This window comes from Pseudorca crassidens, chromosome 10 (genome assembly GCF_039906515.1).
Source record: "Pseudorca crassidens isolate mPseCra1 chromosome 10, mPseCra1.hap1, whole genome shotgun sequence".
NCBI lineage: Eukaryota > Metazoa > Chordata > Mammalia > Artiodactyla > Delphinidae > Pseudorca > Pseudorca crassidens.
This window is the reverse complement of record NC_090305.1, coordinates 106,984,392-107,009,884: the sequence shown is the minus strand read 5'-3', so window position 1 is coordinate 107,009,884 and position 25,493 is coordinate 106,984,392. Positions and strand designations below refer to the sequence as shown.

The 25,493-nt window shown below is 62.7% G+C and overlaps 3 protein-coding genes across 9 annotated transcripts in view; 1 reads left to right on the top strand and 2 right to left on the bottom strand.

Annotated features, from left to right (window-relative positions):
- Window positions 1-277: 277 nt before the first annotated feature.
- On the top strand, window positions 278-13,258 carry CHST13 (carbohydrate sulfotransferase 13). Its single transcript, XM_067755732.1, has 3 exons — window positions 278-347; window positions 9,664-9,773; window positions 11,528-13,258. Exons 1-3 carry the CDS (start codon window positions 278-280, stop codon window positions 12,368-12,370), a joined length of 1,023 nt encoding a protein of 340 aa, XP_067611833.1. The 3' UTR covers window positions 12,371-13,258.
- Window positions 13,259-16,491: 3,233 nt separating this feature from the next.
- On the bottom strand, window positions 16,492-25,365 carry C10H3orf22 (chromosome 10 C3orf22 homolog). Of its 2 annotated transcripts, none has more exons than XM_067755729.1 (4): window positions 25,238-25,365; window positions 19,644-19,773; window positions 18,505-18,789; window positions 16,492-16,856 (listed from the first exon to the last, which is right to left on the bottom strand). In XM_067755729.1, the coding sequence occupies exons 2-4, from the start codon at window positions 19,730-19,732 to the stop codon at window positions 16,634-16,636; spliced, it is 597 nt and encodes a 198-aa protein (XP_067611830.1). In that variant the 5' UTR covers window positions 19,733-19,773; window positions 25,238-25,365; the 3' UTR covers window positions 16,492-16,633. The 2 variants fall into 2 exon arrangements, with proteins under 2 accessions (XP_067611830.1, XP_067611831.1); XM_067755730.1 differs by having other exon boundaries at window positions 18,505-18,636.
- The window catches only part of TXNRD3 (thioredoxin reductase 3), a 41,059-nt gene continuing 40,276 nt past the window's right edge, over window positions 24,711-25,493 (bottom strand). For 4 of the 6 annotated variants that reach the window (XM_067755722.1, XM_067755720.1, XM_067755723.1 and 1 more), the window contains one exon: window positions 24,711-25,365. In XM_067755722.1, the coding sequence (XP_067611823.1) occupies window positions 25,303-25,365 (63 nt within the window). In that variant the 3' untranslated portion in view covers window positions 24,711-25,302. Of the gene's footprint in view, window positions 25,464-25,493 lie in introns of all 6 variants that reach the window. The other 2 variants (XM_067755719.1, XM_067755718.1) reach the window with 1 other exon arrangement.

Here is a 25,493-nt window from a genome sequence, read left to right as displayed (position 1 = left end):
CCCTGGTCCGGATCCAGGAGCGAGGACCAGTCCCTGGGCGGCCCTGGGGTGGGTTGGGGGTTGGGTTTCGGGTCCGGTTCCCGGTGAGCGTCCGGTCCGAGGACTCGTCCGTCGGCGGGTCAGCGGGAGGGCCTGGGGCGAGTTGCTCTGGGGCGGGCCTCGGGTCCTGGTCCGAGGACTCGTCTGTGGGCGGGTCCAGGGGCGGGGCGGGGAGGGAGGCCGGCTTCGGGTGCGGGCCGGGCCGGACCCCGCGGACAGCAGCGCGCGCCGGGCAAGCATGGGGAGGCGCTGGTGGCGGCGGCGCGCGCTGGTGGCCGCGTGTCTGGGCGCCGCGCTCCTGCTCCTGCGCCCGGGTGAGTGCCCGCCGGCCCCAGGGCCGCCCCACCAGCGGCCGGACCCCCGACCGGGCGGGGGCACCTGCGGTTTCCTCCCGGGCTGGGAGGCGGGCGGGCTCAGAAAGGCTCTAAACGCCCCGCCCTTGTCCCGGCTCCCCGCAAGGGTCTTGTCCCCTCGGGAGTGGGTCTCCCAAGGCCCGGAGAGGTGAGAGGTGACAGTCCGGGCCTACCAGCCGGGGCCCAGGGACCAGGTGAGTGGTGGGCGGCGGAGGGCATTAGGCCCACCCGGGAAGTTTGCCTCCTTTGCCTCGCGCTCACCCCGCTTAGCGCCCGGAAACCCCTCCGGGTCTGCGGCCGCGCAAGGGCGGCGGGCTTGACGCTCCGGGTCCGGAGGTGGCCCCTCCGCGCACCGCGCTGCGCCCTGGCGCCCCTGCTCCGCCTTAAGTTCGCACCGGGAAGGACTAGGGTCCTGAGTACCCACATCATGGTCCGGTGGGGGAAACAGGCAGCCAGTCGTGACCGCCGTGCGGATTTCCAGCTCCGAGCCAGGCATGTGCTGAGTCTTCACTCACGGGAGAGGCCGAGGGGCCCGTGGGCGGCCTGCGGCTGGAGGTGCCCAGCCAGAGGCCCGTTCTGACCTCTGCTCTGTTTGCCTTTTCCTGGTGTGAGTGTGAGTGAATGCGAGAGTGTGTGTTGGGGGAATCTGTATCTCCTCCCCCACCCACCCTGGGCTCTGCAAGAATCCTTGGAATCACTCCTTTGGAGCCTTGCAGAGGGCGTCCGGGGAGGAAGTAACCGTGTCCCCCGGTGGGAGGGGACCATGGGAGTGGGGGTCAGGGTGGCTCAAGAGATGAGGCTGAGGAGACTTTGGGGGCAGCATGGACCCACCTGGCTGGGTCTGGGTGACCTATCCCCGCCCCCTGCCCAGGGCCTCAGTACGCCCATCTATAAAATGGGCTGCTCGAGTTCCTCCTTACAGGGTCTCTGGGGAAGTGCAGTTAAACGGGAGCAAAGTGGCTCCCAGCCTCTTCATCAAGCCAGAGGTCACATGGGTGGCCTGGTGCCCCCTGCATCCTGGGGTGAGGGGCTTCCTTCTCCTGCTCACCTCAAACCTCTGTGACTGCCTCCGGGCTGGGGTCGGGGTGAGCTGGGCTTGGGAGGCCTCCTCGGGGCTCACCAGGGTTCTGCCCAGTCACCCTGCTCTTCACACCGTCCCCTCCATGTCTGGACACAGCTGCCCAGACCTGGCCACCTCCCCAGGCCCACGGGAGGGAGCCGCAGTCAGTCTTTCCGTCCCCCGACCAGTTCTGAGAGCTGGGGGCCCATGGGGGTGGTGCTCCTGCCTCCTGGGGAGGGGGTTCCCATGCCCTAGCTGAGCCGAGCATCCCCCCACATCGCGTGGGCTGTAGTCCTAGTGTCTGCGGGCATGACACTGGCCACCCACTCTTTCTTGGACAAATGTTTACCAGGACCTAGGGCCGGGCAGGGCACAGTGGCTCCTGGCCCCCAGGGCTCAGGCTCGGGTGTGGGGGGAGAGAGGGGCTGCACTTTGTTCCTTCTGACCTCCTCCCTCTCCTGCAGGGTAGGAGGGTGCCTCCCGTGCCCCCTTCCTAGCGTTTGCTCAGGCCGTTCCCCACCTGAGCCGAACCTGCCTCACGAATACCCTTGGCCGTGACCCTCTCCCCCAGCAGGGCGGCCTCACTGCATCCGGCCTGGCAGACCCTTCTGCAACCCTCCTTCCAGCGCCCCCAGGTGGGGAGGGGCCTTTCCTCTGCTTCCCAGAGCCCCTCTCTGTTCCTTCTGCACTCTCAGACTTTTCCCCATGGCCTGCTGCCAGCCATCAGAGCTGTGAGGGTGACCTGGACACGCAAGGGCTAATCAAGCCAGCCTACCCTGCTGGCTCTTCTGCCCCCAAGCCCTGAGCTGAAGCCCCTGACCCCAGGAGCCAGTGAGGCTGTGCTAATGGTGGGCCTGCGGCATCTCCGAGTGTGTCCCGGCAGCGTAGCCCGAGTTGGAAGCGGGTGGAGCACGTGGCTTGTGGCAGGGGGATGGGGCTCCAGGGCCCAGGAGGGACTGCAGCCCCCTCCTCCAGGCAGGTGAGTCTCCAAAGCGGCAGAAGTTGCCACAAGGTGGGCCGGAGACCCCCGAAGCGGGCTCTGCTGCCCCCTTTCCAGTGCATAGGTCTGCCCTGGAGCAGCCCAACTGGTGCCCGTCAGGCCAATGCTGACCTAGTGGCCAGGGTCCTGGGGATGAGGAAGATGCCAGAGGAGGTGGGGCAGCTGCCTGGGGCACTGCTGCCCTCAGCGCCCTACCCTCGCCCCGGCCCCACTGACAGGCCCACTGTCCCCCCTGCCCGCCCACCCTTGGCTTCCCCTGAGGCTTACCTGGTGGGGTGACGGCTTCTGTGTGATGCCCTGGACCACGTATTCGCTTGTGCCAGCGACAACCTGCCCTCCCAGCGTCTGTTTTAACATCAAAAACCCAGATCTGCAGTCTGTCCCCTCTGGCCCCAGAGGCACACCCAGGGGGGGCCGTGACGCTGCTGCTTTAGCTCCCCAGCCCTGCTGGTCCACAGGGGCCTTGCTGGGAGGGGCTGCAGCCCGCCCTGCCCCACCCCGTCCTGACCTCCATCCCCTTCGGGTTCACAGGGTTGAGCATCTTTCCTGAGGTTGGCGATCAGGGGTGTTTCTCTCAGAGCCAGGCTGGGGCTCTCCCAATTCCAGGGGACCCTGGGTGTGTGTGTGGGGGGGGCTTGTTTCCAGGGGGCCCGCCCCCCCCCTTCTGGGCTGGACTGCTGCCCTCCTTGTCCTCTGGGGCATATCCCGTCCCTTAGGGCCCCGCTTCCTGGCTGAGGTCCGAGTGTGATGTGGGGTAACAGGGACCTTCTCCCCCAACAGCCTTCCTGGAGGGGCTCCAGGGGGAAGGACCCAGGAGGGTCGGGTGGGGACGGCGGCTCTGTCCCCGCTGTCCGTCTGCTGCCTTCTCGGGCACAGCAGCACCTGGGGACCCAGGCCGAGGGGACAACGGTCCACGATGGTCTCGGAGCCCCTGCAGTCGTGCAGTGTAGGGCCCCGTAGGCAGCCACCGTTTCTAATGAGACACCAGGATTTGGTCCCATGCAGAATAAATGCAGAAATGCCCAGTGACTCCTGGTGAGCCAACGTGCCAGGGCTGGGGGGGGGGGGGGTCAGTGAGGACAGGGTCTCTGAGGCCTCAGCAGCAGCTCCTCAGTGCAGGCGTCCGAGCTTGCCCCCGGCTGCCCTGTATCCGCCGCCACCCCCGGAGCCCCGCAGGCCCCAGCCCGCCAGGTCTCTCAACGCCTGCTCCGTGGCGCCCCAGCGCCCGACTGGAGCCCCGACTCCTTTCTGTCCTGGCCCTAGAATCACAGAAGGTGACGGGTCAGAGACGGGGCGCCCCCAGAGGGCAGTGTCTCAGACTCACTGGGCCAGATGCTCTGCCGTCAGCGGCTCGAACCACGTCTGCATCTCTAGGTCTGCCTTTTCTCTGTAGTGGCCTCACTCCCCGCTCCCCAGCCAGCGCGCAGCGCCTTCACCCGTGGTTTCAGCCAGGGTCCCAAGGAGGCATCTCATTGGCCTAGATTGGATCACATGGTGCCCACCTCTGAGCCAATCGCTGTGGCAGAAAGGGATGGAATGCTCTGATTGGCCAGACCTGGTCACATGCCCAACCCAGCAGCTACGGGAGTGGGGAGCCTATCAGAACCACATGGAGGGAACAAGCAGGTTTGTGTCTGGAGGGGAATCAGGTGGGCGACCAAAAGGAGGGGGTGTGGCTGCTGGGAGCCCAATCAGTAGATGCTCACCACACTGCTGCCCACTCTCCCGAATTGCCGAAGGGTTCAGAGCTCTAAGGCACCTTCCGGGCCTCCAGAGAGTAAAAGTCAGCCGGCAAAGCAGAAGGCTCCAGAGTAGGGACTGGTCGTCCCCTTTTGCAGAGGAAGACGCTGAGCTCAGTAGAAACGAAGTGACTTGCTCAAGGCCACCCAACTAGGAAGTATGGGTGCCAGGATTTAAATCCATGTCTAAATCCCAACCCTTATGCTTTCCACTGTACAGGGCAGAGGTATTTGGGTTGGGCTTTGAAGGCTGCATAGGAGTTTACCAGGTGGGAAACAACGAAAGAGAATTGCAGGCAGAGGGAGTGGCACAGACAAGCATGGAGGAGTGAAATGGCCTGGTGTGCTAAGGGATGTGCTGCTCCCTCAAGGGTTCAGGAGAGGGAGCAGTGAAGTGGAGGCCAGGAAGGTACTGGAGGTTGGTGAGTGGCCTTGAATGACAGGCTAGGAATTGGGGTGATTGCCCCATGGCCAGGAAGGCGGCCATCACTCTTTAAATAAATACTCCCAGACACTAGCTGAGGTACAGGGATTATAAGAAAACAAGACAGTGCCCTCCTTGCAGAGCTGACCTTCCAGAGGGGCAGCCAGACATCAGCCCACACAAATCAGATGATCTCAGCAGTAATGAGTGCTGTGAATAAATTAACGGGAGGCTGTTCATTGGAGAGGCCCTCTTTCTGGTGGGACATTTGAGCTGAGACCTGAATGAGAAGGATTGACCCTAAAGTGTAGAGGTTTCTCCTGAGGTGGGGACGCACCTAATGTGTCCACTGACCAGCAGGAGGGCAGTGTGGCTGGAGCTGAGTGAGCAGGGAAGGGTGGGGCCGCGCCTGGAGAGGCCCTGGAAGGAACTGGGACTTGCCATCAGCCAGCGAGAAGCCACGTGGGCTTTACCATCACACGGTGGTGGGGATAAACCCTGTGATTGTCCCGGGCAGAGGGGACGCAGCTGTACTGGGAGTGATCTGACCAAGCAGGGTTCCGTTCTGGGCGCTGTGGAGCTCAGTGTCGAGTCTGAATCTTAAATACAAGTGAAGAGGCGGCTACTTAAAAAAAAAAAAAAAGCGGCAGGATTGCTTTTTTCTTGTGAAGGGCTTGATCTCTGGAGGGAATATCCCTGCCCCGGGCCTGCAGGTCACGAGGGGACCGAATGGGCCAGACAGCGCTACTCCCGCCCATCTGTTCTTGCGACACTGGCCCAGCTAGAACTTATTAACCAGAAGCCGCGTCGTAACCTCTACTCCCCGGGCAGGGGGTCACCAAGCAGAGCTTCCCCCACGGGTGCAGCCTCAGTGGCCTGGGTACGGCTGCGCCGGGCCTGTCCTTAGGGTGGGCGGGCCAAGGACGTTTTGTTGGTTTCTCTGTTTTCAGCTTCCCTGTGCGGCGTGCCACCCCCTGGCCTGTGGTGCTGTGAGGATGGGCGGGGTAGTGTGCGGGGCAGGGTGGGCCTCAAGGGCATGGCAGTAAAGGACGGTACTCACGCCGTGGCCTGGGGTCAGGCCTGCTTAAGGCCCTTACTTGCTGTGAGGCCTCAGCAGTTTTCTTTAAGTCTTTAAGCCTCAGTTTCCCCATCTGTCAAGTGGGGATAACAATAGTCCCTACACCCAGGAGTACGCGTGTCAGGGAGCAAAGCAAGGGCACGGTGCCAGGCTCTCGCCCACCCAGCACCTCCTGCCCGGCTCCCCGGCCTCCCTGCAGGCTCCTGTGCTGCCCAGGACACTCCAGCCCACGTGCAGCGGGCACTGGACTGTCAGGCTGGGCCTCACGCTGGCCCACTGGGCCGGGACCCAGGCCTGCTCGTGAGTCTGGGGCTGCACGGCTCCCGGGCCTGGACCCCGTGGGCGTGGGCCCTGGGCGCCCCCAGATTGCGGGCAGCTCACCCCCTCTGCTTCCCGCCCCTTCACACCCAGCTAGTTTGCTTTGAGCTCTTTCCGACATCCTGCTGTTGTGTTTCACCTCCTCCCAACCTCCGTCCCTGTCCTCCTGTGTAGCCGCCTTTGTCTCCGTCCCTCCCTCAGTCCCTCCCACCCTCCTTCCGCCATCCTCTCCCCCTTCTCTCTCTAGAACCTATTTTTGTTTCCTTTTCCAAAGGAGAACCCGCCTGCGGTTTTGCCAGTGGCTGCTCTGGGCTGGCCCAGGCCCCTCCCCGGCCGTGAGGCTGGGCCTGCCCATCTAAGCCTCTGGCCCGTCTGCTCCACAGCGCCCTTAGCAGGGAGGCCTGAGACCTGGAGGCTGGTGGAGGGGCTGAGGGCAGAGGACACAGGCAGGAGGGCTTGGCGATGGGAGTGGGGGTAGCAGGATGCCTCCGTGTGACCCTCTGGGAATGGCCCCTACCCTCGGAGCCCAGGCCTCCAGCTTCACGGAATGCCAGCGCATTCCCCTTCGACCCCCCTCCATGGCCAGCCTGCCCACCCCGCCAGAGCGGCTCTCCTGCTCTGTGCAGTGGCAGGGGTGGAGCTGGGCGGGGCGCGGCGGAGCTGGGCGGGGCGCGGCGCGGCGGCCCAGCCCTGTAATCACTGGCCTCGGCTATTCTGGGCCTCTCGCCTTCCACCCACTGGCTCCCGGGGTCTGGGATGGGGCCTACTTTCCTGCAGGCTGTGGTCCGGCCAGGAAACGAGAGGCCCCACACAACGCTTGGTGTTTCGGAAGGCTGCGTGCTTCCGAGTCATGGGGCTCTGGGGTGCAGGTGGCCTAGGTCTGCTCCTCTGCATGCCCCCCGGTGGGCTCCAGCCTTTTCTCCATCCCCAGCCGTGACCCTGAGGGAAGCTCCTCCCCTCTCAGAGGCTCCACTATCCCCTCGGCAAAGTGGTGAGGCGGAGTCGCGCCTCCCAGGGCTGTGCGTGGTGCTGGGCTGCCGTGGTGTCCGCAGCTCCGGAGGCCTCCCTGCCAGCCGGCAGCCAGGAAACGGAGGTTCAAGTCTTGGGACCACCGACGACCCCCAAGACCCGGGCAGGCCCTGAGGGCCTCACCCCTCCACGTGCCCTGGTCACAGCAGAGCGTGCTCCTTGTTCTGGGGACACTGGGGTGGGGAGCGGCCCTGAGGCTGCCAGAGGCCTGGCAGGTGGCCTGGACAGCGGGCTTCAGGTACTCACAGAGGGCTCTGGAGGCCGGGGCACGGCCTGTCCGCCTGTCATTTACTGGTTCATCCAACCACCTCCACCAGACACTGCTCCGGCTCAGCGGTTCTCAACGTGCACTGCGCGCCAGCAGCAGCAGCACGCCTGCGCTGTCAGAAACACAGACTCACGGGCCCCGCTGCACACCTGCGAGGGCCAGAAGCTCTGAGTACGGGGCCAGGCCACCTGTGTTTCAACAGGCCCCGTGCACGCTTAAGCTGGAGAACCACTGCTTGTGGTCAGTCGGCCAACAGATCAGTGCATCAGATTTTCCAGGTCTGCTTGTTTGCCAAAGACTTATCTTAAGGAAAAGCCTTGAATCCTGGCAGCATTTTAAGACCCTTCATTTGGTTGAAAGCCAAGGATCTTGGAACCCTTCGTTTTTTTTATGAATATATTATTTTCTCACATGATCCTGAATTCTTAAAGACATGCCTCTTATGAATATCCCATATTATTACGAATTCAATAATTTCTCAGTATCCATTGAATGTAGTTAAATTTGTAAACCAGACTTACCCATGTTCTTGCATATATTACTTTTTACGGTCAATACTATTTATTTTTATTGAGATAATACTCTCATTCTAGAAAATTCACTTTTTTAAAGTGTACAGTGGTTTTTAGCATATTCAAAAGCTGTGCACTGTCACAGCTGTACAAACCCAGAACGTTAGCCACTAGCCCTGCCCACCATGTTCCCAGTGCCTGCCCCTCCCCCCATCCCACCCAGAGCCCCTGGAAACCACTCATCTACTTCCTGCCTCTATGCGTTTGCCTGTCCTGGGCGTTTTGTACAGACAGTCAAACAATGTGGCTAGCGCCTTCCGTGAGGCTTGTTTCGCTCGGTGCATCCGCACGGTAGCAGGTGTCAGCGCTTCACTCCTTTTTATGGCCATTAAGTGTGTTAGCTGTGGGGTTTTCCCAGACGGCCTTTATCAGCTTGACGAGGTTCCCTCCGATTCCTAGTTTGTTTAGTGTTTTCATCATGAAACGGTACTGACTTTTGTGCAGTGTTTTTTCTGCATCTCTTGATGACCATGTAGGGTTTTTTCTTTATTCTATTAACATGGTGTATTACCTTGATTGATATTTTTATGTTGAACCAACCTCGCATTTCTGGAGTAAATCTCAATCGGTCATGACGTATAACCCTTTTCACAAGTTCATGGATCTAGTTCGCTAGTACTTCCTTGAAGACTTTGCATCTATATTCATGAGAGACATTGGTTAATAGTTTTCTTTTTTTTGTGATATCTTTGGTTTTGGTATCAGGGTAATACTGGGTTCATATAACGAATTGAGATGTGCTCTCTCCTCTTCTGTTTTGTTTGCTTGTTTGTTTGTTGAAGAGTTTGGTAGAGATTAGTGTTACTTTTTCTTTAAATATTTGGTAAAATTCACCAGTGAAGCAATCTGATCCTGGGCTTTTCTGGAAAATTTTCAAAATTACTAATTCAATCTCTTTACTTGTTATATGTCTGTTGAGATTTTCTTTTTCTTCTTGAGTCAGTTTCAGAAAGTTGTGTCTTTCTAGATTGTCAGTTTCATAGGTCAAATCTGCCGTTGTACAGGTGCTTATACTGTATTCTTCAACCCTTTCTTATTTCTGTAAGGTCCACTACTAATGTCTCCTCTTTCATTCCCATTGTTAGTAATCTGCGTCTTCATTTTTTCTTGGTCAGTCTAGCCAGAGACTTGCCAATTTGGGTGATTTTTTAAAGACTGCATTATAATTTATTAGTTTATTAATAACTATAATCATATTTAAGAAAAACATGTGTTTGGTAGTTTTGGGAAGATTGAGGAATGCCGCGATGAGACAGAGAGCATCCCTGCCCTCGGAGGCTGCCAGTCTGGGCGAGAGCAAAACTTGCGTTTACCATGAGGCGACACACACGCCAGCAGGGCACGTACAGGCCACTGTAGGTGTCCCCTGCGGGTCACCTGAGCTGGTCACCTGCTCACCACCAGAGCCGGCAGCTTGGCTGTACCATGTCCGCTGCTGCCCAGCCCTTTCTGTCTGCCTGTGCCCGGGGCCAGGGGAGGCTGGACCCAGCCAGCCTGCTGAGCCCTAACCCTCAGGGCTCCATGCACGTGGCTGGCAGAGGTGGGGCGTGAGATGAAGGCAGATGGAGGTGGCAGAGGCTGGGGGTTCAGGGCATTCCCGGAGGGCAGGACGTGGGGGCAGGAGTGACACCAAGCACCCTGCCCTGGTGGACGACGGGCCCTGTCAGTGCCCCCAGAGGCAGGCGGGACACAGGCGGGAAACTGAGTCCCATAGGTGGATCCAACGTGCCGAGGTGAGTTGGCCAAGCCCCCAGGAACACGGCCAGTCTGTCTGGTGCAGCAGTGAACGCCCCTCTCCTTACACCCCCAGCGTTTGAAAACAGAGCCGTGGGCTCCAGCTGGCTTGGCGGCAAGAGGAGGAGTCCCCTGCAGATGCTCTACGACCTGGACCAGGTAGGCGGACAGACGCCCCGTCCCTCCCTCCGCCTCCAGCCACGGGAAACCCCGAGCTCCCACGTGGACCTGCTGCCGTGGGGCTGCAGCCACAGCTAGCCTCTGTCTGGGAGGGAATGCTGGGCTGTGGCAGGGCAAATCGTGGGGCAGGCTGAGACCTGGGGTCTCCAGCTGTGGACTGAGGCCACGCTCTCTGCAGCACTGTTCCACGTGGTGGACAGAACGACCAGTGGGCTCTGTGCCACCCACGGCAACAGGCGGCAGCCAAGGGACCCCCGATCTCAGTCCTGCTGTGACGGAGGGAGACAGGCAGGCACCCCCTCACCAACGGGGGGACCTGCAGGGACCACACACTGTGCCCACTGGGAGCACACGTCTGGCTCACACACACCCCAGCAGGCACACTCAGCACTACCGAGCACCTGCGGGTCACCTGGGTCCCTGCCCTCGAGGCGCTGACGGTCCCGCGGGGGCAGGATGGCATCTGATGGCTTCCCGCACCAGCCTGCACTGACTTGTGTCCAGGCTGCCCTGAGCTCTGGCGGTAGGGCGCAGTGTAGATGGAGACCGACCCTCTCTGAGAAAGGGACACAGGGCCTGCAGAAGGACAGGGGCACCAAGTACGTGGCGGTGGCCAAGGGCCATAGCGGGGCAAGGGCAATAGGGAGCCGGGGAGAAGGACCACACTGGGCTGGGGAGGCAGCTGCTCACCGAAGCCCTGAGGGCTGAGTCCACGGCACCCACGCCCTTGGGGGGCAGGTGGGAGGCCTTGGTTCAGCGAGGGTGACAGGCTTGCCCTGGGCCACATGGCGAGCGGAGGGCAGGCCAGCCTCTCAGCAGGCTTCTGAGGAACAAGAAGCCTTGGTGGGGCTGGCTTGGCCCCCTCGCAGCCTGAGGGCCCAGTGGCCGTTACGTGTCAAGGCATCCTGCAGCTGGACAGACAACAGCAGAGAAACGGTCTGACCAACAAGTGCTGACCGTGCACCGGGCACTCGAGTTCTGGGAGCCCACGCAGGCCTCACGGCAATCCTGTGCGACGGGGCGTCATTATCCCCGTTTACCTATGGCACTGCCCCTTGGCACAGGAAGGCCAAGGACCCTGAGAAGGGCACAGAGCTCGTAAGGACTAGACCCTGGGAGAGGGTCAGCTAGGCCGGCAGGGATGAGGGCTGTGGCTGTAGGACCCCGTCCCGAACCGGTGGGCACAGCCCCGGCTTCTGAATCCTGAGGGACCCGAGGTGGAGTCCCAGCGTCTCTCCTTGACAGCTGCAGGCAACCCACTTCCTCTGAGGCTGTTTTCTCTTCTGTAAAATGGAGAAAGCAGTGCCTGTCTTGGTATTCATGGGGCTGCAAGCGACAGAAAAGCTAGCTGAGGCCAATCTAAGCCATCGGGACACGCACTGCTTACGTCTCAAGATGCTCAGAGACCAGCAGCCCTGGGTACGGCACAGGTCTCATCGCCATCCTCCGGACGTTACTACTGTGTAAGCTTCTGGTCTTACACCCCACCCCGGTTTTAGGGAACGGTGAGCAGATACTCAGTTTGCCCCGGCGCTTGGCGCTCTGACGTCAGACTTCTTTACCAGGCTGCCTCTGACGTCGCACGTCCGTTTTCCGGCTCTCGGGGTCCAGAGTGCCGTGCACGCGATCAGTCACATCCTGCACGTGCCTCAGGCCGGGTAGATTTATTTCCCCCCATCCAGGCCCCCTGACTCCCACGCGGCCCTGACCCACCCCCGTCCTGTCCCCCGCAGGGCCCGCGCTCCGCGCTGGCCGAGGTGCACCGGCAGCGGCGCGACCTGCTGCGCCGCGCCTGCAGCCACCACACGCGCCGGCAGCGCCTGCTGCGGCCGGAGGACCTGCGGCACGTGCTGGTGGACGACGCCCACGGCCTGCTCTACTGCTACGTGCCCAAGGTGGCCTGCACCAACTGGAAGCGCGTGCTGCTGGCGCTGAGCGGCCGCGGCCCAGGAGACCCGCGCGCCATCCCCGCGCACGAGGCGCACGCGCCCGGCCGCCTGCCCTCGCTGGCCGACTTCAGTCCGGCCGAGGTCAACCGGCGCCTGCGCGCCTACCTGGCCTTCCTGTTTGTGCGCGAGCCCTTCGAGCGCCTGGCCTCGGCCTACCGCAACAAGCTGCAGCGGCCCTGGGGCGCCACCTTCCAGCGCCGCTTCGGCACCGGCATCGTGCGCCGTCTGCGGCCGCGCCCGGGCCCCGACGCGCTGGTCCGCGGCCACGACGTGCGCTTCGCCGAGTTCCTGGCCTACCTGCTGGACCCGCGCACGCGCCGCGACGGGCCCTTCAACGAGCACTGGGAGCGCGCCCACGCGCTCTGCCACCCGTGCCGCCTGCGCTACGACGTCGTGGGCAAGTTCGAGACGCTGGCGGAGGACGCGGCCTTCGTGCTGAGCCTGGTGGGCGCGCCCGGCCTGCGCTTCCCCGAGCCGCCGTCCAGGGCCCAGGCCGCCGCGCGCGACCGTGCCGCGCGCCTCTTCCGCGACATCAGCCCTTTCTACCAGCAGCGCCTCTACGGCCTCTACAGGATGGACTTCCTGCTCTTCAACTACTCCGCTCCCTCCTACCTGCGGCTGCGCTAGCCCTGCGGGCGGGGGGATGGGGCGCGGAGACTGCGCAGGCTGCGGGGCCCTGACTCCGCCCGGGGAGTCGCCGCCCCCGCGCTCTCTCACCCTCGGCCCGCCCACCCCGCCCAACCGCATCCCCGGTGCAGCCCCCGTGCAGCCCACCTCCCCGCGGGGGGTGGCTGGACCCCTGGGTGCCTGCCGCCTGCTTCCTCGAAGCGCCCCAGCCGGCGGGTGCTTCCCCAGGACCCCTGAGTGGCTGAGGATGGGATAATAGGTTTTTAGGTTGCGAGCGCCTGTTTTTTTCTTTTTTCTTTTTTTTTTTTTTGCGGTACGCCGGCCTCTCCTTGTTGTGGCCTCTCCCGTTGCGGAGCACAGGCTCCGGACGCGCAGGCTCAGCGGCCATGGCTCACTGGCCCAGCCGCTCCGCGGCATGTGGGATCTTCCCGGACCGGGGCACGAACCCGCGTCCCCTGCATCGGCAGGCGGACTCCCAACCACTGCGCCACCAGAGAAGCCCATGAGCGCCTGTTTTTTGTCCACTCTGTCCCGGAACCTATCCGTGGCGCAAGATTAGAACGCTGGCTGGGCGCAGCCTGTGGCCCATCCCGGGGCCCTCCCCACCTCACCTGCCCTGGTGAGGACAGCCCTGGACAAGGAGAGAAGGCCGCCCCCCCTCCCGGGCCGGACCCAGGGCAGGACCAGCCTTGTCGCCAGCTCCGCCCAGGTGGCGATCGTGAGCTGCCGGCCACCTGGGCGTCCCGAGCCGGGAGCTCCGAGGGCCCTGTTCCGGCCCCACCCTTGGTCTCTGTCCTGCTCGGTCTTCCTGAGCCCACAGAGCCCAGGCTGCAACGTCGTGGCAGACTTTATACGGCCTTGGTGAGCTGGGGAGCTCACGTTTTTGAAGTAAATGTGTTTTGTTACTTTCTGACACTTCAGAGTTTCTGTGTCTCATTTTGCCATTTGTTCTGGGGGCATGAGGTTGTCTGATCTTGAGCCTGGGTCACCTTCACAGCAGCCCACAGGTGCCAGAGGTTATGTGGGGAGCGGGATAGAGAGGGGGTACACCATGGGGAGCCTGCTGCATTCTGGCTCAAGGGGCGACAAGGACACTTGGGGGAAACCTATCCTTTTACTCTGCCTGGGTCAAGGCTTAAAGCTGAACCAGCTCAAGCCCTGCGCTTCGGGCTGTCTCCTGCCCTGGGTTTTGTGGGGTGTGTGTGTGTGTGTGTGTGCGTGTGTGTGTGTGTGTGTGTGTGTGCTGGGCTGCTTGGCAATGAGGATCCCCCCCTCATAAGCTATACACACATTGTGTTACATCATGCCGTCGATGCCCCATGACACACAGCTTTGTTCCAAGCTCGCTCAGCGCCCACGCAGCCTGTGATGCGACCTGTTTGCTGAGTTACCTCCATCCAGAAGCCACACCCCAGGGGCATCACAATTACAAGTCACCCCCCTGATCTGCTGTGACACTGCGTGCTGTCACTCCCTCAGGTGGGGCAGCAGTGCACGCGCCCTGTGTCTCCACGTCACACCCTCCACAGCCCACCACGCGGCCCTCCCCTGTGCCCTGCCCTCGCCTGCCTTGGGGTGTCTGCCTGCTCCGAGCTCTCTGGCTGGTGCCAGAGCACCTGTCCTCCCAGAGCACAGGCTGTCAGCCAGCCTCCCAGAGCTGGGTCCTGGCTGGGTCACTGGACGACCTGAGAGAGGCAGGGTCCCATGGGCAGAGCCGGACAAGTCGAGAGGGCGCCCAGGGGGCTCTCAATCAGGCAGCCCCGTCAGGGATTCTACTAAAACCAGACATAAGATCCTAAAGGGACTGAGATCACCAGCTGAAGGTCCCAAGCGCCTACCTTGCTCACCACTGCCTCGTTTTCCCAGTTCCTCAGTCTCCAGAACTGGGTGGTGCCGGTCAGCACCTTCCCAGGGATGGAAGGGATGTAGGCGGACTGGTTTACAGAGACTTGTTTAAAAGAAGTTGCAGTGTTCTTTTGCTTTTTAGAGCTTTCATTGTCAGGAAAATGTTTCCCAGATTTTTGTAGTAGTGGTGTCGGTTTCTGTTTTTTGTTTCGTTTTCGGTTTTATCTTGTGGCTTTTGTCATTCAAGCAGCTTCCTGGGAGGCCTATTTCCAGGGTTGAAAAGTTTGCTAGAATAACCCCCTGGCTCTTTGGGCTGGGGGGATGGTGCACATTCCGTCTCCAGGCAGAGCCCCCCTTCCCACCCCACCCCCCACCCCCCACCCGCCGGACCACGCCTTGAAGCTTCTCCAGCCGCAGCGGAGGCAGAGGGAGCGCCCTTCGAAAAGCCGTCAGCCCCGTCTGGTGGAACAAGGGGGCCCGCCCTGCAGCTTTTGCCCCTCAGGTGGGAAACTGCCGAGGCCTCCCGGGACTCAGCCCCAGGTGCCTGCGGTGAGGCTCTCCCTGCTGTTCGGTGGCGCTTCCTGGAACCTCCCCCCACCTGAACTAGTTGCATCCGCATCCCTGTCTCCAGACCCGCTCTGGGGAGGATCCACTGCAGACTTGCTTTTATTTCACCGGCCCCTCAGCGATAGGCATTTAGGCACACCTGCGTCCTTGCACACACCTGGTCCTACGCACGCGTGTGACTGCAGGAGAAACTCCTAGAAGGCGGGCCGGCACCCGCGACCTCCTCCTTAGGAGTCCTCAGCCCTGTGCTGTGCGTTTGGCTCTGTTGGTACTCAGGGCACCAGGACAATCGAGGTCTGGGCGGCTGCCGCTGCACCCTGGCAGCACGCCCCATGCGCCACACGGGCCACCGTGGTCATTTCTCTGGTCCGTGGGGTGACTCTGCACCGAGAACCCCGCTCAGCCTCTCCTGCCGTCAGACGTGCAGCGTGTCGCGCGTTGTCTGTGAGGTGCTTCCCAAAGCTCCTTTTCCTCTCTGAGGCCCTCGTGTACGAGGGCTCGGCACACAGCGAGACCAGCAGAGAGTTCCTTACTCCCTAAACGTTCTCTCTTTAGCGAGAACTCGCAGGGGAGGAGCCGCTGAGGAGCAGCACATTTTAGGACTGGATTCAGGGGACGGGCTGAGCTTTTTCTACGACAGAACCCCGGCTTTGCCCCACGCGCCCTCCGGCTCCGTTTCCTAAACGCTCTGGGGCCACAGCCAGTGCAGCCTGGAGGTGGGGCTGAAGGAGCCTCTGTCTGTCAGCTGCTCATGGCCACGTGCAGAGGGACCCTCGGGAAACAGTGCTGTGCCTGCAGGTGAGGGTGGGTGCTCAGGGGCACTCTGGCCAGCAAGTCTTCTCCGGAGACAACGTGCCAGGGGACATGACCGGACAGGAAGGCTCAGAGCAGCCTCACCCACCACAGCAAAGAGTGGAAACAACCAAATGTCTATTGGAAAGAGATGGACACTTGTCCACATTGCTAAGGCGGCCACCCTGGTCCTCCCCAGGGTCCCCACCCCCTTCTCTCTCCCAGGGGGAGGGCTACAGTGAGGGTCCCAGTCTGAGTGCTTTCCCAAGGCTCCAAGATGACGTCCTAGCCCCTGTCTCAGTAGAACAGAGGGGAACACTTACATCCTCAGCAGCCACCCTCCCACATACGCTGCCCCTACGAATGCCAGGGGGTTCCGCAGGCTGGACTGCAGCGGGCCGGGAGCCCCTCTTCCATTCCTCAAGTCTTCCCTTTAGAGTTGTGAAACACCCACAACGAGGCTGTTAGGTTCACGCAGTAAACATTAGAAAACGGTATGCCCGTCTCCAAGTCCCCAGTTTTTCTACCCAAAAGTTGTTACCTGCTCCACACTCGCACCCGCGTACACATGCCCACACACACGTGCACGCTCATACACGCACACACCGCTCTCTAATATACACAGATGGCAGCATTTTAGACACTCTCTGCTGTGCTCTAAAAAATATCTGAACGTCCTTTGTAGATTGTTCCAGATCGGCATGTAAAGGGCTGCTTCTTGCTAATGCCTGTCTAACGCTTCGCGGTGCAGCTGTGGCAGGATTTAAAGCCGCCATTAACAGATATTTAGGTGGTCTCCAATCACTTGCTATTTCCCGCGGCGCTGGAATGAATATCATTGTCCAAACATCTTTACTTACATGTGTGAGCATAGCTTTGGGGTAGCTTCTTGGAAATGATATTCACTCGCTGCAGAATTGACCGTCACCCCCTTTTATGGATGAGAACACACAGCCGGACATGCAGACGACCTTCCAAGGGGGTGGGAACCTGCAGCGTGTATTCGCGGGGCGACCTTTCCGGGGCTCCTCAGGGCTGCCCGCCTCCCCACAGGTCACCTTAGCCCGCTGCCCTGAGCGCCCGGGGAGCGGGTGGCCGAGAGAGAGGCGGCGCAGAGCTGGGCTCCAGGAGGGGCCCTCGGGGGGGCGGGCGGCATCGGCCGGTGGGGGGAAGCGCGGACCCGGGGAAGCGGCGGCTCAGCAGCACCAGCTCCCAGACGTTGCTTGGTGGTGACGGTGGCGGCCGGAGGCTGGACAGTGGAGGGAAATCCGGGGCCCCCAGCCTAGAGAAGCCACACAGAGCGCCGCGCTGACCCTCGGGAGCCTCCCCAACCCCCCTCAGAGAAGTCAGCCGGGGCGCAACCAAGATTCTGCTCCCAGCGCGGACACGCCGCCTCCCAACAGCCACCCGCCTAGGCATCCAGACGCCTCCCGCGCTCTGCCCCATGCCTGCCCATCTTAGGAGGGACCGACAGCGTGTGCCACCACATCACAGCGTGTGCGGACTCCTACCCCCGGGGACCACCTTCCCCAGCCACCTTCCGAGACCACCCTCCCCTCCCCCTCCCCCTCCCCTCCCCTCCCCTCCCCCTCTAGGCCTCCTTCCCCACCTCCCCCATTGGACCACCCTCCTCGCTCCCCCATTGGATCACGCTCCCCACCTGCCCCATTGGACCTAACTCCCCACCTCCTGCATTGGCCCACCCTCCCCAGCTCCCCATTGGACCACGTTCCCCACCTCCCCCATTGGACCCCCCCATTGGACCACACCCCCCACCTCTCCCATTGGACCAAGCTCCCCACCTCCTCCAGTGGAGCACCCTCCCCAGCTCCCCATTGGACCAAGCTCCCTGCTCCCTGTGGACCAGGCTCCCCACTCCGCCATTGGACCACCCTCCCCAGCTCCACGTGAGGCCACCCTCCCACTCCTGTTTCCCAGACTTCAGTGGCTCCCATTACCCCTCAAATAAGCGCTGGCCTTTAGCACCTGGTGGTCTACCCACTGCAAGGGGCTCAGGGTGTGAGGGAGGGCAGTCCGGGGGGCAGGCCTCAGACTCCCTCCGTCCAGCACAAAGGAGCCGGCCACGCACAACCTGACTGCCAGCACAGGACCGTGACTTGCCTGACCCTTCACAGGAGAAGCTGAGACCCAGCGACACCTGTGCCCCCAGCCCCCAGCCTGTCAGTGAGGGAGGGGTGCTGAGACGCAGGACCGCAGCCTGGGCCAGCGTGGGTGGGGGATGGGCACCATCTGCGCTTCCGTAGGGGTGCGTGTGCGGGTGTGCACGTGTGCGCTGCCTCTCGGGGTGTCCGTTCAGGGGAGGGTGTGCATCTTTGTGACTCGCCAGGGTTATACACGGAGTGTGGAGCCAGGGGCCTCCCGGTTCGGAACAGACACCGGCCTCAGCACTGAGGACCTGCGTGCCCACTCACGTCTCTCTGCTGGAGGAGTCGCAGTCCGTGGGCCTGGGGCTGGGGTCCTGGGGGGCAGCGGGGAGGCCCTTCTATGTCTAACACCTGAGTGCCAGTCCCGGTTCAGGGCGAGTGGGTGTGTCTGTGCGTCTTTAGGTTTGCACGTGCAGGGTCCTTATCAGGGTGTCTGGGTGTTTCGCTACGTGTCGTCCCCCCACCCCCGGTGTGTGTGTGTGTGTGTATGTGCGTGCGCGCGCGCGCTGCCCAGTTCGGGTCCCCTGCCGGCCCCTCCAACCCACTCTACGCTCGGCCCTGATTCCCCACCCGTGGACGAGGCCCCAGGTGAGGCCAGGCCCGCCTGAGCTGCCCTGCCGGCTGCGGGAGGGACCGCGGGCTCTAGTGTCTCCCCGGGGCCCCAGTTTCCTCAGCCTGGACGTGGTGTGTTCGTGTGTGGACCAGGTGGAAGGCCGGGTGGCGCGGTCCGCAGGCAGCGCCGGTGACATCCGGCCTGAGACTCACCCTCTGACCGGGACGGACCTCGTGGGCACCAACGTCTTCTGCAGGGGCAGCTGCTTCCGCAGCGAGCTGCTCGTCTTCGTGACCTTCCAGGGCTGCAGGGGCTCCGCGTTCGTCTCCGTCAGCCAGGAAAACCTACAGGAGCACTTGGCCTCTTGGGGGGCTGCAGCCCAGCCACGTGAAATAGCTCTCGCTCGCCTGGAACTTTCCATGTTCCAGGCACCACTCTGAGTGCTTGATAACCATGCCGGGAGGTAGGTATTGCTCTGCCCTTTATGGATGGGGAAACTGAGGCACAGAGAGGTTAAGTGACTTGCCCAAGGTCACACAGCTAGGAAGCAGTGGAGCTGAGATCTGGGCCAGCAGCTGGCCCAGAGCTATGTCTCGGCCCTGCAGCAGCGGCCTGGCCCCGGGAGCCCCAGGCCCCAGGTGTAAGCCTCCCCTTGCCTCACCTAAGGGCCACTCTGCCACGTGCATCTGCCACACTGGGCCTCACAGGACAGAGTCTGGGGCCTGGCGACAGAACAAGGGTGGAGGTGAGGTGTCCAGCCCAGCCTGCTGCGGGCGCTCGTGAGGAGGCCGTGTGCCCCGAAGGTTCTGCTCTGGACAGCTGGCGGTCCTCCCACTCCCTCCCAGGCCCCGCCTGCCTGCTCAGCACACTGCGGTCTCTGCTGGCTCCTGAGTGCCCTGGGGCTTTGCAAACTCCTCCCCTGCCCCCCCCCGCCCCCGCAGCCGGATCCCATCACACCCTCACAGGAGCAGGTGCTGTGAACGGGTGTCAGGGCCACTGGACCAAAGGAAGCGGTTGGCCATGGCTCTGGGGGGGCCCGGGGGCCCTGGGCCCCTCTCTGGAGGCCCTTGGCTCAGGGTGGGATGGGGGCGAAGGTGGACCCCCACCGTCACGGAGCGCAGAGCTGGTCAGGGAGCTCCCTGTGGACAGAGGACCGCCCCTCTCCGGCTCTGTGCCCCAGAGTGCGTTCCTAGGGTACCTGCGGGGAGGCAGGGCTTGGCCTGGGGTTAGGGTCTGGGGTCAGGGTCTGGGCTCAGGGCCCGGGGTCAGGGCCTGGGCTTAGGGCCCGGGGTTAGGGTCTGGGGTCAGGGGTCAGGGTCCACGCTCAGGGCCTGGGCTCAGGGTCTGGTACCTGTACGGAAACTTCCTGGCAAACTTCTCCTCGGTCCTGTTCTTACTCTTCTTACCCTGGTGGGACCCCTTGGGGGCCTTCACGTCCATCGCAGAAGGGGGCTAAGCTGGGGTTCGCCCTTCAGCCACAGCTGCAAGACAGGCGGGAGGAGCCAGTCGGGACCTGGACGGCATGGCTTCCCGTTGACTGACCGCCCACCCTTGTCTGCCGAGGAGACGGGGCGAGGGGAGGGCTGTGAGCTGCCGGTGAGCCGGGGCCCCGCTCAGCACCCTGCTCCAGGATGCTTGCTCTGCTGTGTGTATAGTGTGTCTGTGTCTGTGTGTTAGGGTGTACGGATGTTTGTATGTGGATGAGTGTGTGTGTGAGCGTGCAGCTCGATGCGGTTCTATGCCGTGTGCGGCTCCGTATCGCCCCACGGTCGAGGGGACGCTCGGCTGACCGGCCCCAGGAGGCTCCCAGCCGCTCCCCTGCCGGCAGCCACAGCCTCCCTCCACCGCACCCCAGCTGCGGCCACCACGGATCTGCTCCCCTCTGTGTGAGGACGTGGCTGCACGGGGTTGTACGGGTGGGATCGTGCGGCCGGCGCCCTTCGGAGACTGGTGTCCTCCTGCCGTCGCAGGGCTGGGTGTGCGGGGGCTCCCGCCCAGGGCTGAGCTGGACCGACTGTCACCCACGGGTCCCCGGGGCAGTTCCCAGGCTGGAGGTGTTACGAATAAAGAGTTTCTGCACGAAGACAAGCCTTTGTTCCTCTGTTGTAGGCGCCTAGGAGTGCAGTCACCAGGCTGCCGGAGGCCCATTGTTAGTTTTAAAGGGAACTGCCACATGGTTTTCGACTCGCTGGGTCACTTTCCCTGCCCAGCAGTTACGAGTGGTTCTCTTTTAAGGCACCCAAGAGTAAGGGTAACCCAAGTCAGGGCTGAGAAGGGCTGGGGTTAAGCCCTGACCACTGGGGCTTCACGTGCCCCTTGACCAGCTCCTCCGCACGTGCGTGACCTTCATGGGCCGATGCCGGCCACCTGCCGGCACCCCGTGCTCCACAGGCGCGGCGGCTCCCAGCGTGGGAGGTCCCGAAGCGCCGGCCCAGGCCCTGGTTCCAGGTGGGGATCGGGTGGATGCTGTCAGCCACCCACGGACGTACCTGACGGGCGGGTCTGACTGCGCCGGGCCAGACAGGTTCCCGGGAGCCAGTGCCCTGGAAGCAGCCCCGCTGGCGACGCAGGGACGGGGTGGGGAAGGAAAGCCGGGCTGCCCGGCCCCTTGACCAGGACAGCTCCGGGGCGCGCTCCCCACAGCACGGCCCGCGGAGGACCTGGCAGGACTGGGCGGAGTTGCCCACCGTGGGGACGCCACGTGGAGTGCCTCTTTCCCCGCTTTTCACCTCCCACCCCTGCCGAGCCGCGGGAGCCGCTCCCAAGTAAGGCATCTCACAGCAGCACGCACCTGTCCCCCGTCGTGGGACTGGCTGAGCCGCCAGGAAACAGGCGGAGACGGCGAAGGCTGGTCAGGTCCCCCCAGCACCGCGTCTGACCACAGACAAGCGTGGACACACACACGCACGCGCGCGCGCGCCGTCCGGCCCCAGCATCACTCCCCCTGCCACACCCCTCTGCAGCAGGGCAGCCACTGGCTGCTGGCTCCTCCTTCCCTGTCAGACCTGAAGCCCAGCCCCCATCCCAGGCTGGGGCTGCCCACCCGACCCTTCTGTAGTCCCAGCAGCTGGGTTTCCATGACAACACTTTGCATGATAATGGATCTCCTGAAATCTGGAGCAAAGCCGCCAGGAAACAAGGCGCCCCTTCCCAAGCCTGGGGTCTGGGTTCCCAGGAGGTCGCTGTCCCAGTGGGGGTTGGGTTTTCTCTCCTGGGGGAGAGGTGGAGAGGTGGGCGAAGCTGCTCCCCCGGAGGGCTTCGAGGGCTGCCTGGGGCAGGTGCGCCGGCGTTGTGACAGAGCGTGCTGGCCGTGAGGCTGGATGGCCCCACTGGGCACAGAGCACCTGGACAAGGCCACGCGGGAAGCCCTGGCCTGTGAGCCCCGAGCACAGCGTCCTGGAGGCCGGGCCCCACCAAGGAGTCCTCCTGACCCTGACTTGCCGCCGGCAAAGGGCCGTGTGGACGGGGCAGCTCTACACCAGCCCAGGCTAGGGGGCCTTTGCGGCCTCCGACGTGGGACCAGGGTTGTTACGAGGACACCAGGGACCTGTCCGTGGCCCTGGCCCCCAGCCCTTTGCTATCAGGTAAAGCTTTCAGCCGCCCTCCCCCGAGGAGCCAGGAGAGGGCCCTGGTCCAGGACGGGGCTGGGTCCGCACAGGAGGTGAAGTACCTGTTAAGCTCCGTGCAGGACCTTGTTTAATGTTTCCATCTGATGGAGGACATATTACCATCATCCCATTTTTCAGGTAAGGAAACCGAGGCTCTAAAAGGTGAACTGCTGGGCTTCCCTGGTGGCGCAGCGGTTGGGAGTCCGCGTGCCGATGCAGGGGACGTGGGTTCGTGCCCCGGTCTGGGAGGATCCCACGTGCCGCGGAGCGGCCGGGCTCGTGAGCCATGGCCGCTGAGCCTGCGCGTCCGGAGCCTGTGCTCCGCAACGGGAGAGGCCACAACAGTGAGAGGCCCGCGTACCCCCCCCCACACACACACACAAAAGGTTAACTGCTCTGCCTGCATCCCCCCTCCCCCAGCACGTGGGGAAGAGGTGGGGTCCGGGCTGCGTCTGGGCTACGTGGTGCAGTCCTGGAGGGGCTGGGCGACGGCACCCCACGCCCACTGGGCCCCACCTGCAGACCCTCCAAGCCCTGGGCCTGGCCCTGCAAACTGTGCCAAGCCTGCTTCCCGTGGGGCAGGAGGGCCCTGCCGGGTATGGGGCAGGCCTCCGTCCCACTGCTGCTCCCCCAGCCGACTTGGGGCTGCCCTTCCCAGCCACACAGGCTGCCTCCCCGCTCCCAGCAGGGACCCAGTCAGGGTACGGATCGCAGGGCCTGGCACTGACCCTGCCCAGGAAGATGCCAATGTGAGGGGCACTGCCCACGCCCCCAAGCCAGCCCCCTAGCAGGGAGCCTGCAGCCAGAAAGGAGTGGGTGAGCGAACCCCCCAAGGGGCCAGCTACTCACCGGGCCGCCTGAACGACGCTGGCTATGGTCCTGGCTGCCATGCACAAGGCGAGCACCGGCCCAGGGCCCCAGGGGCCAGGCCCACAGGCTCACTGCAGCATCAGAAGCCCCTGAGGTCACAATCAGTGACACTGCAGCCACTAGGCCACGTGGCTTGGAATCCAGCCTGAAGCCCTGCTGGCCAGGGCGTGGCCGTGAGGGCGGCTGCGTGAGGGCTGGGCTGGCGGGCGTTCCAGCTTCGAGGACCCCGGACGGGAGCACCCACGCCTACACGTTTGGTGGCAGAGCCCCCAGCCCTCCTTCAGACTAAGCGCAAGAGAAGGCCTAGAAATAGCAAACAACTCGCCCTGGCGGCAGAAGAGCTCCTTTTCTGGCTGACCTTGACTGAGCCCTAGCCGCAGCCCCGGAACCGTCGGGCTGGGCCAACGCAGGGGAGGACGGTTGGTTAGGGCGCACCTCCGGGGCCTGCTGCCCCATGGAGGCCCCGCCAGGCTCAGAACGGTCAGGGTCGCCACCGGACTAGCAACGGCGAGCATGGCCAGGGCGCCTGTGTCCCAAGTGGGGACTAGAGGAGAGGAGAGGCAAATGGTGTAAAAAGCAAGGCCTCCTCCTGCCCTGATGTCCTAGGCCTTTATCTGCGAGTGAACACGTGGGGAGCGTGTCAGCTGGGGTCCCCAGAGCAGCCCCGAGATGGGGGTTCTAGTCGAGGGACCTGCCGAGGGAGGGACGCAGGACAGTGCAGGTCTGACCTGCCGACTGGTCCCAGGGGAGCCCTGCAGGGACCTCCCCGGAGCTGTTTGTGCCCTGAGGTGGGGGCAGCCTTTCGGGCCGGGCGGTCACGCCTGGCCTGGGGCCTGTGGTGTCCCGTCCCCGGGCGAGCAGTGCTGGGGACGCCAGCCTGGTCCAGAGGTCTGCGCGGGCCCAACCTCGCGGTCACAGAAGAGAGGGAGAGTGAGACGGAGGAGGAGGTTTGCAGAGATGGCTGTGCTGTCAGGAGACTCCCAGGAGCCTGGGAGGGAGGTGGATGGGTCCACACGGGCCTCCAGGGCTGTGCAGGAGCCGGACTTCCCAGCAGGCTGTCCTTAAGCCTGATTTAGGTTCCCTTGACTCTTCTCTGGGCCACGGCGTCTTGGACTACGGCTTAGAAGGAGCAGCCGCGGAGCGTCGGCACGGGCTGGGGACCAGGGCCCTGTCGGCCCCTCTGAGCTCACACAGGGGTTGGGTCTGTGAAGGGCTGGGCTGGCCGTGGGCGTGCCAGGTGAGAGCCCGGCCCCTGCCCGACTCGCCGTGCCACCCTGGGCACACACGACCCGATCGCTCCACCTGCCTCCCCAGTGGAAAGGAGAGTCTGTAAGTGGACCCCGTGTGCGTTACTCTGGGTGCCCAACCCCTGCCCCAGCACCGCCCACAGATGATGCTCCCCGATTGGTTCCTGGCTTAGAGCGTCTTTTAAAACGTAGGCCCAGATGTTCTAACCACAGAAGCCGGCGGCCAGCGTACGGCCCAGAAGGGCACTGCCGCCTGGAACCCTCAACTTGGTGCTGGGGGGGTCTGTTCCCAAGAAAACAAGGTTCCCAAAGGGCCCCGGGTGGGCCTTCCCCCTCAAGGGCCTTTTAGATGCTGACAGGGGTGCAAACTCAAAAGGAATCTCGTAACATGACCTTTTCACTTACTGAACCCGACTGTAAGGAAACAGACTGAGAACAGAACCACTTAAATAGTTTAAAACTAGGGCTTCCCTGGTGGCGCAGTGGTTGAGAGTCCGCCTGCCGATGCAGGGGACACGGGTTCGTGCCCCGGTCTGGGAAGATCCCACATGCCGCGGAGCGGCTGGGCCCGTGAGCCATGGCCGCTGAGCCTGCGCGTCCGGAGCCTGTGCTCCATGACGGGAGAGGACACAGTGGTGAGAGGCCCGCGTACCACAAAAAAAAAAAAAAAGTTTTAAATTACGTTTCACGTAATACAGTATTGAGAACTTTTTAATATTATTCTTAAGATCAACATGAGAAGTCCAAGCATCTCTCTCTGACGTCAGATATTCTGCTCAGTCCAGTGACACGAAGAGGAGAGCGGCCAGGTGGTCACTGTGGGGAACCAGAAGAGGGCGAGGCGGTCTGCCGGCGGCTGCACATGTGCCCACGGGAGAAGGTGGCGCACTAGTGCTCTGCGGCAGCTACGGGGGCGTCCCAGACGCCCATGCACTGAAGATGCCCACTTTATAGTCAGTTTCATAAAAGAAAGTATTTCTGTGGACTCAGCAAAGCAAGGGGATAAAAACAGGAGCAACCGGGAACATGGACTGAGATGAGTTGTGTGATTAGAAGCTCTGTCGGGGGAGCTGATGGGGAAGACGTCAGTCTTGGCTCACCTGGCGGCTCCGAGCTAAGACGTCAAGGACGCAGCGCGGCTGCCCCTCCCCGTCAGCCAGGCGGGTGGACGGCACTGCTGCTGTCCCGCCTCCTTGCCCCGACGCTGTCCCCGGGCTTACCCGAGAGCATGTCGTCTTCACAGAAACGGCAGCGGGACAAGGAACGCGACAGCAGCGGCTTAGCCTCAGCAGCCCTTCTGCGTGATGTCCAGCCCCGAGGACTTCGTGATCTCCAAGGTGGTGAACACCTGCCCACGGGAAGGAAACGACACAAATTCACACTTAGCTGTCGGTACTGGAGCTCTGCTCTGAGAAACCACGTCCTGAACGTGACACCAACATCATCCTTTAAGGCATACAGAGCAGGTATGAATAT

Bases quoted from the DNA above. Each gene is read 5' to 3' on its own strand.
- CHST13 (XM_067755732.1), top strand. From the start codon at position 278: ATGGGGAGGCGCTGGTGGCGGCGGCGCGCGCTGGTGGCCGCGTGTCTG. The intron at 348-9,663 runs GCCCGGGTGAGT...CTGGTGCAGCAG, and splicing joins CGCCGCGCTCCTGCTCCTGC to TGAACGCCCCTCTCCTTACA. The intron at 9,774-11,527 runs GTAGGCGGACAG...TGTCCCCCGCAG, and splicing joins TGCTCTACGACCTGGACCAG to GGCCCGCGCTCCGCGCTGGC.
- C10H3orf22 (XM_067755729.1), bottom strand. From the start codon at position 19,732: ATGGACGTGAAGGCCCCCAAGGGGTCCCACCAGGGTAAGAAGAGTAAG. The intron at 18,790-19,643 runs GTACCAGACCCT...TCTGTGCCTCAG, and splicing joins GCCAGGAAGTTTCCGTACAG to TTTCCCCATCCATAAAGGGC. The intron at 16,857-18,504 runs GTGAGTCTCAGG...TGGCTTCTCTAG, and splicing joins AGGTCCGTCCCGGTCAGAGG to GCTGGGGGCCCCGGATTTCC.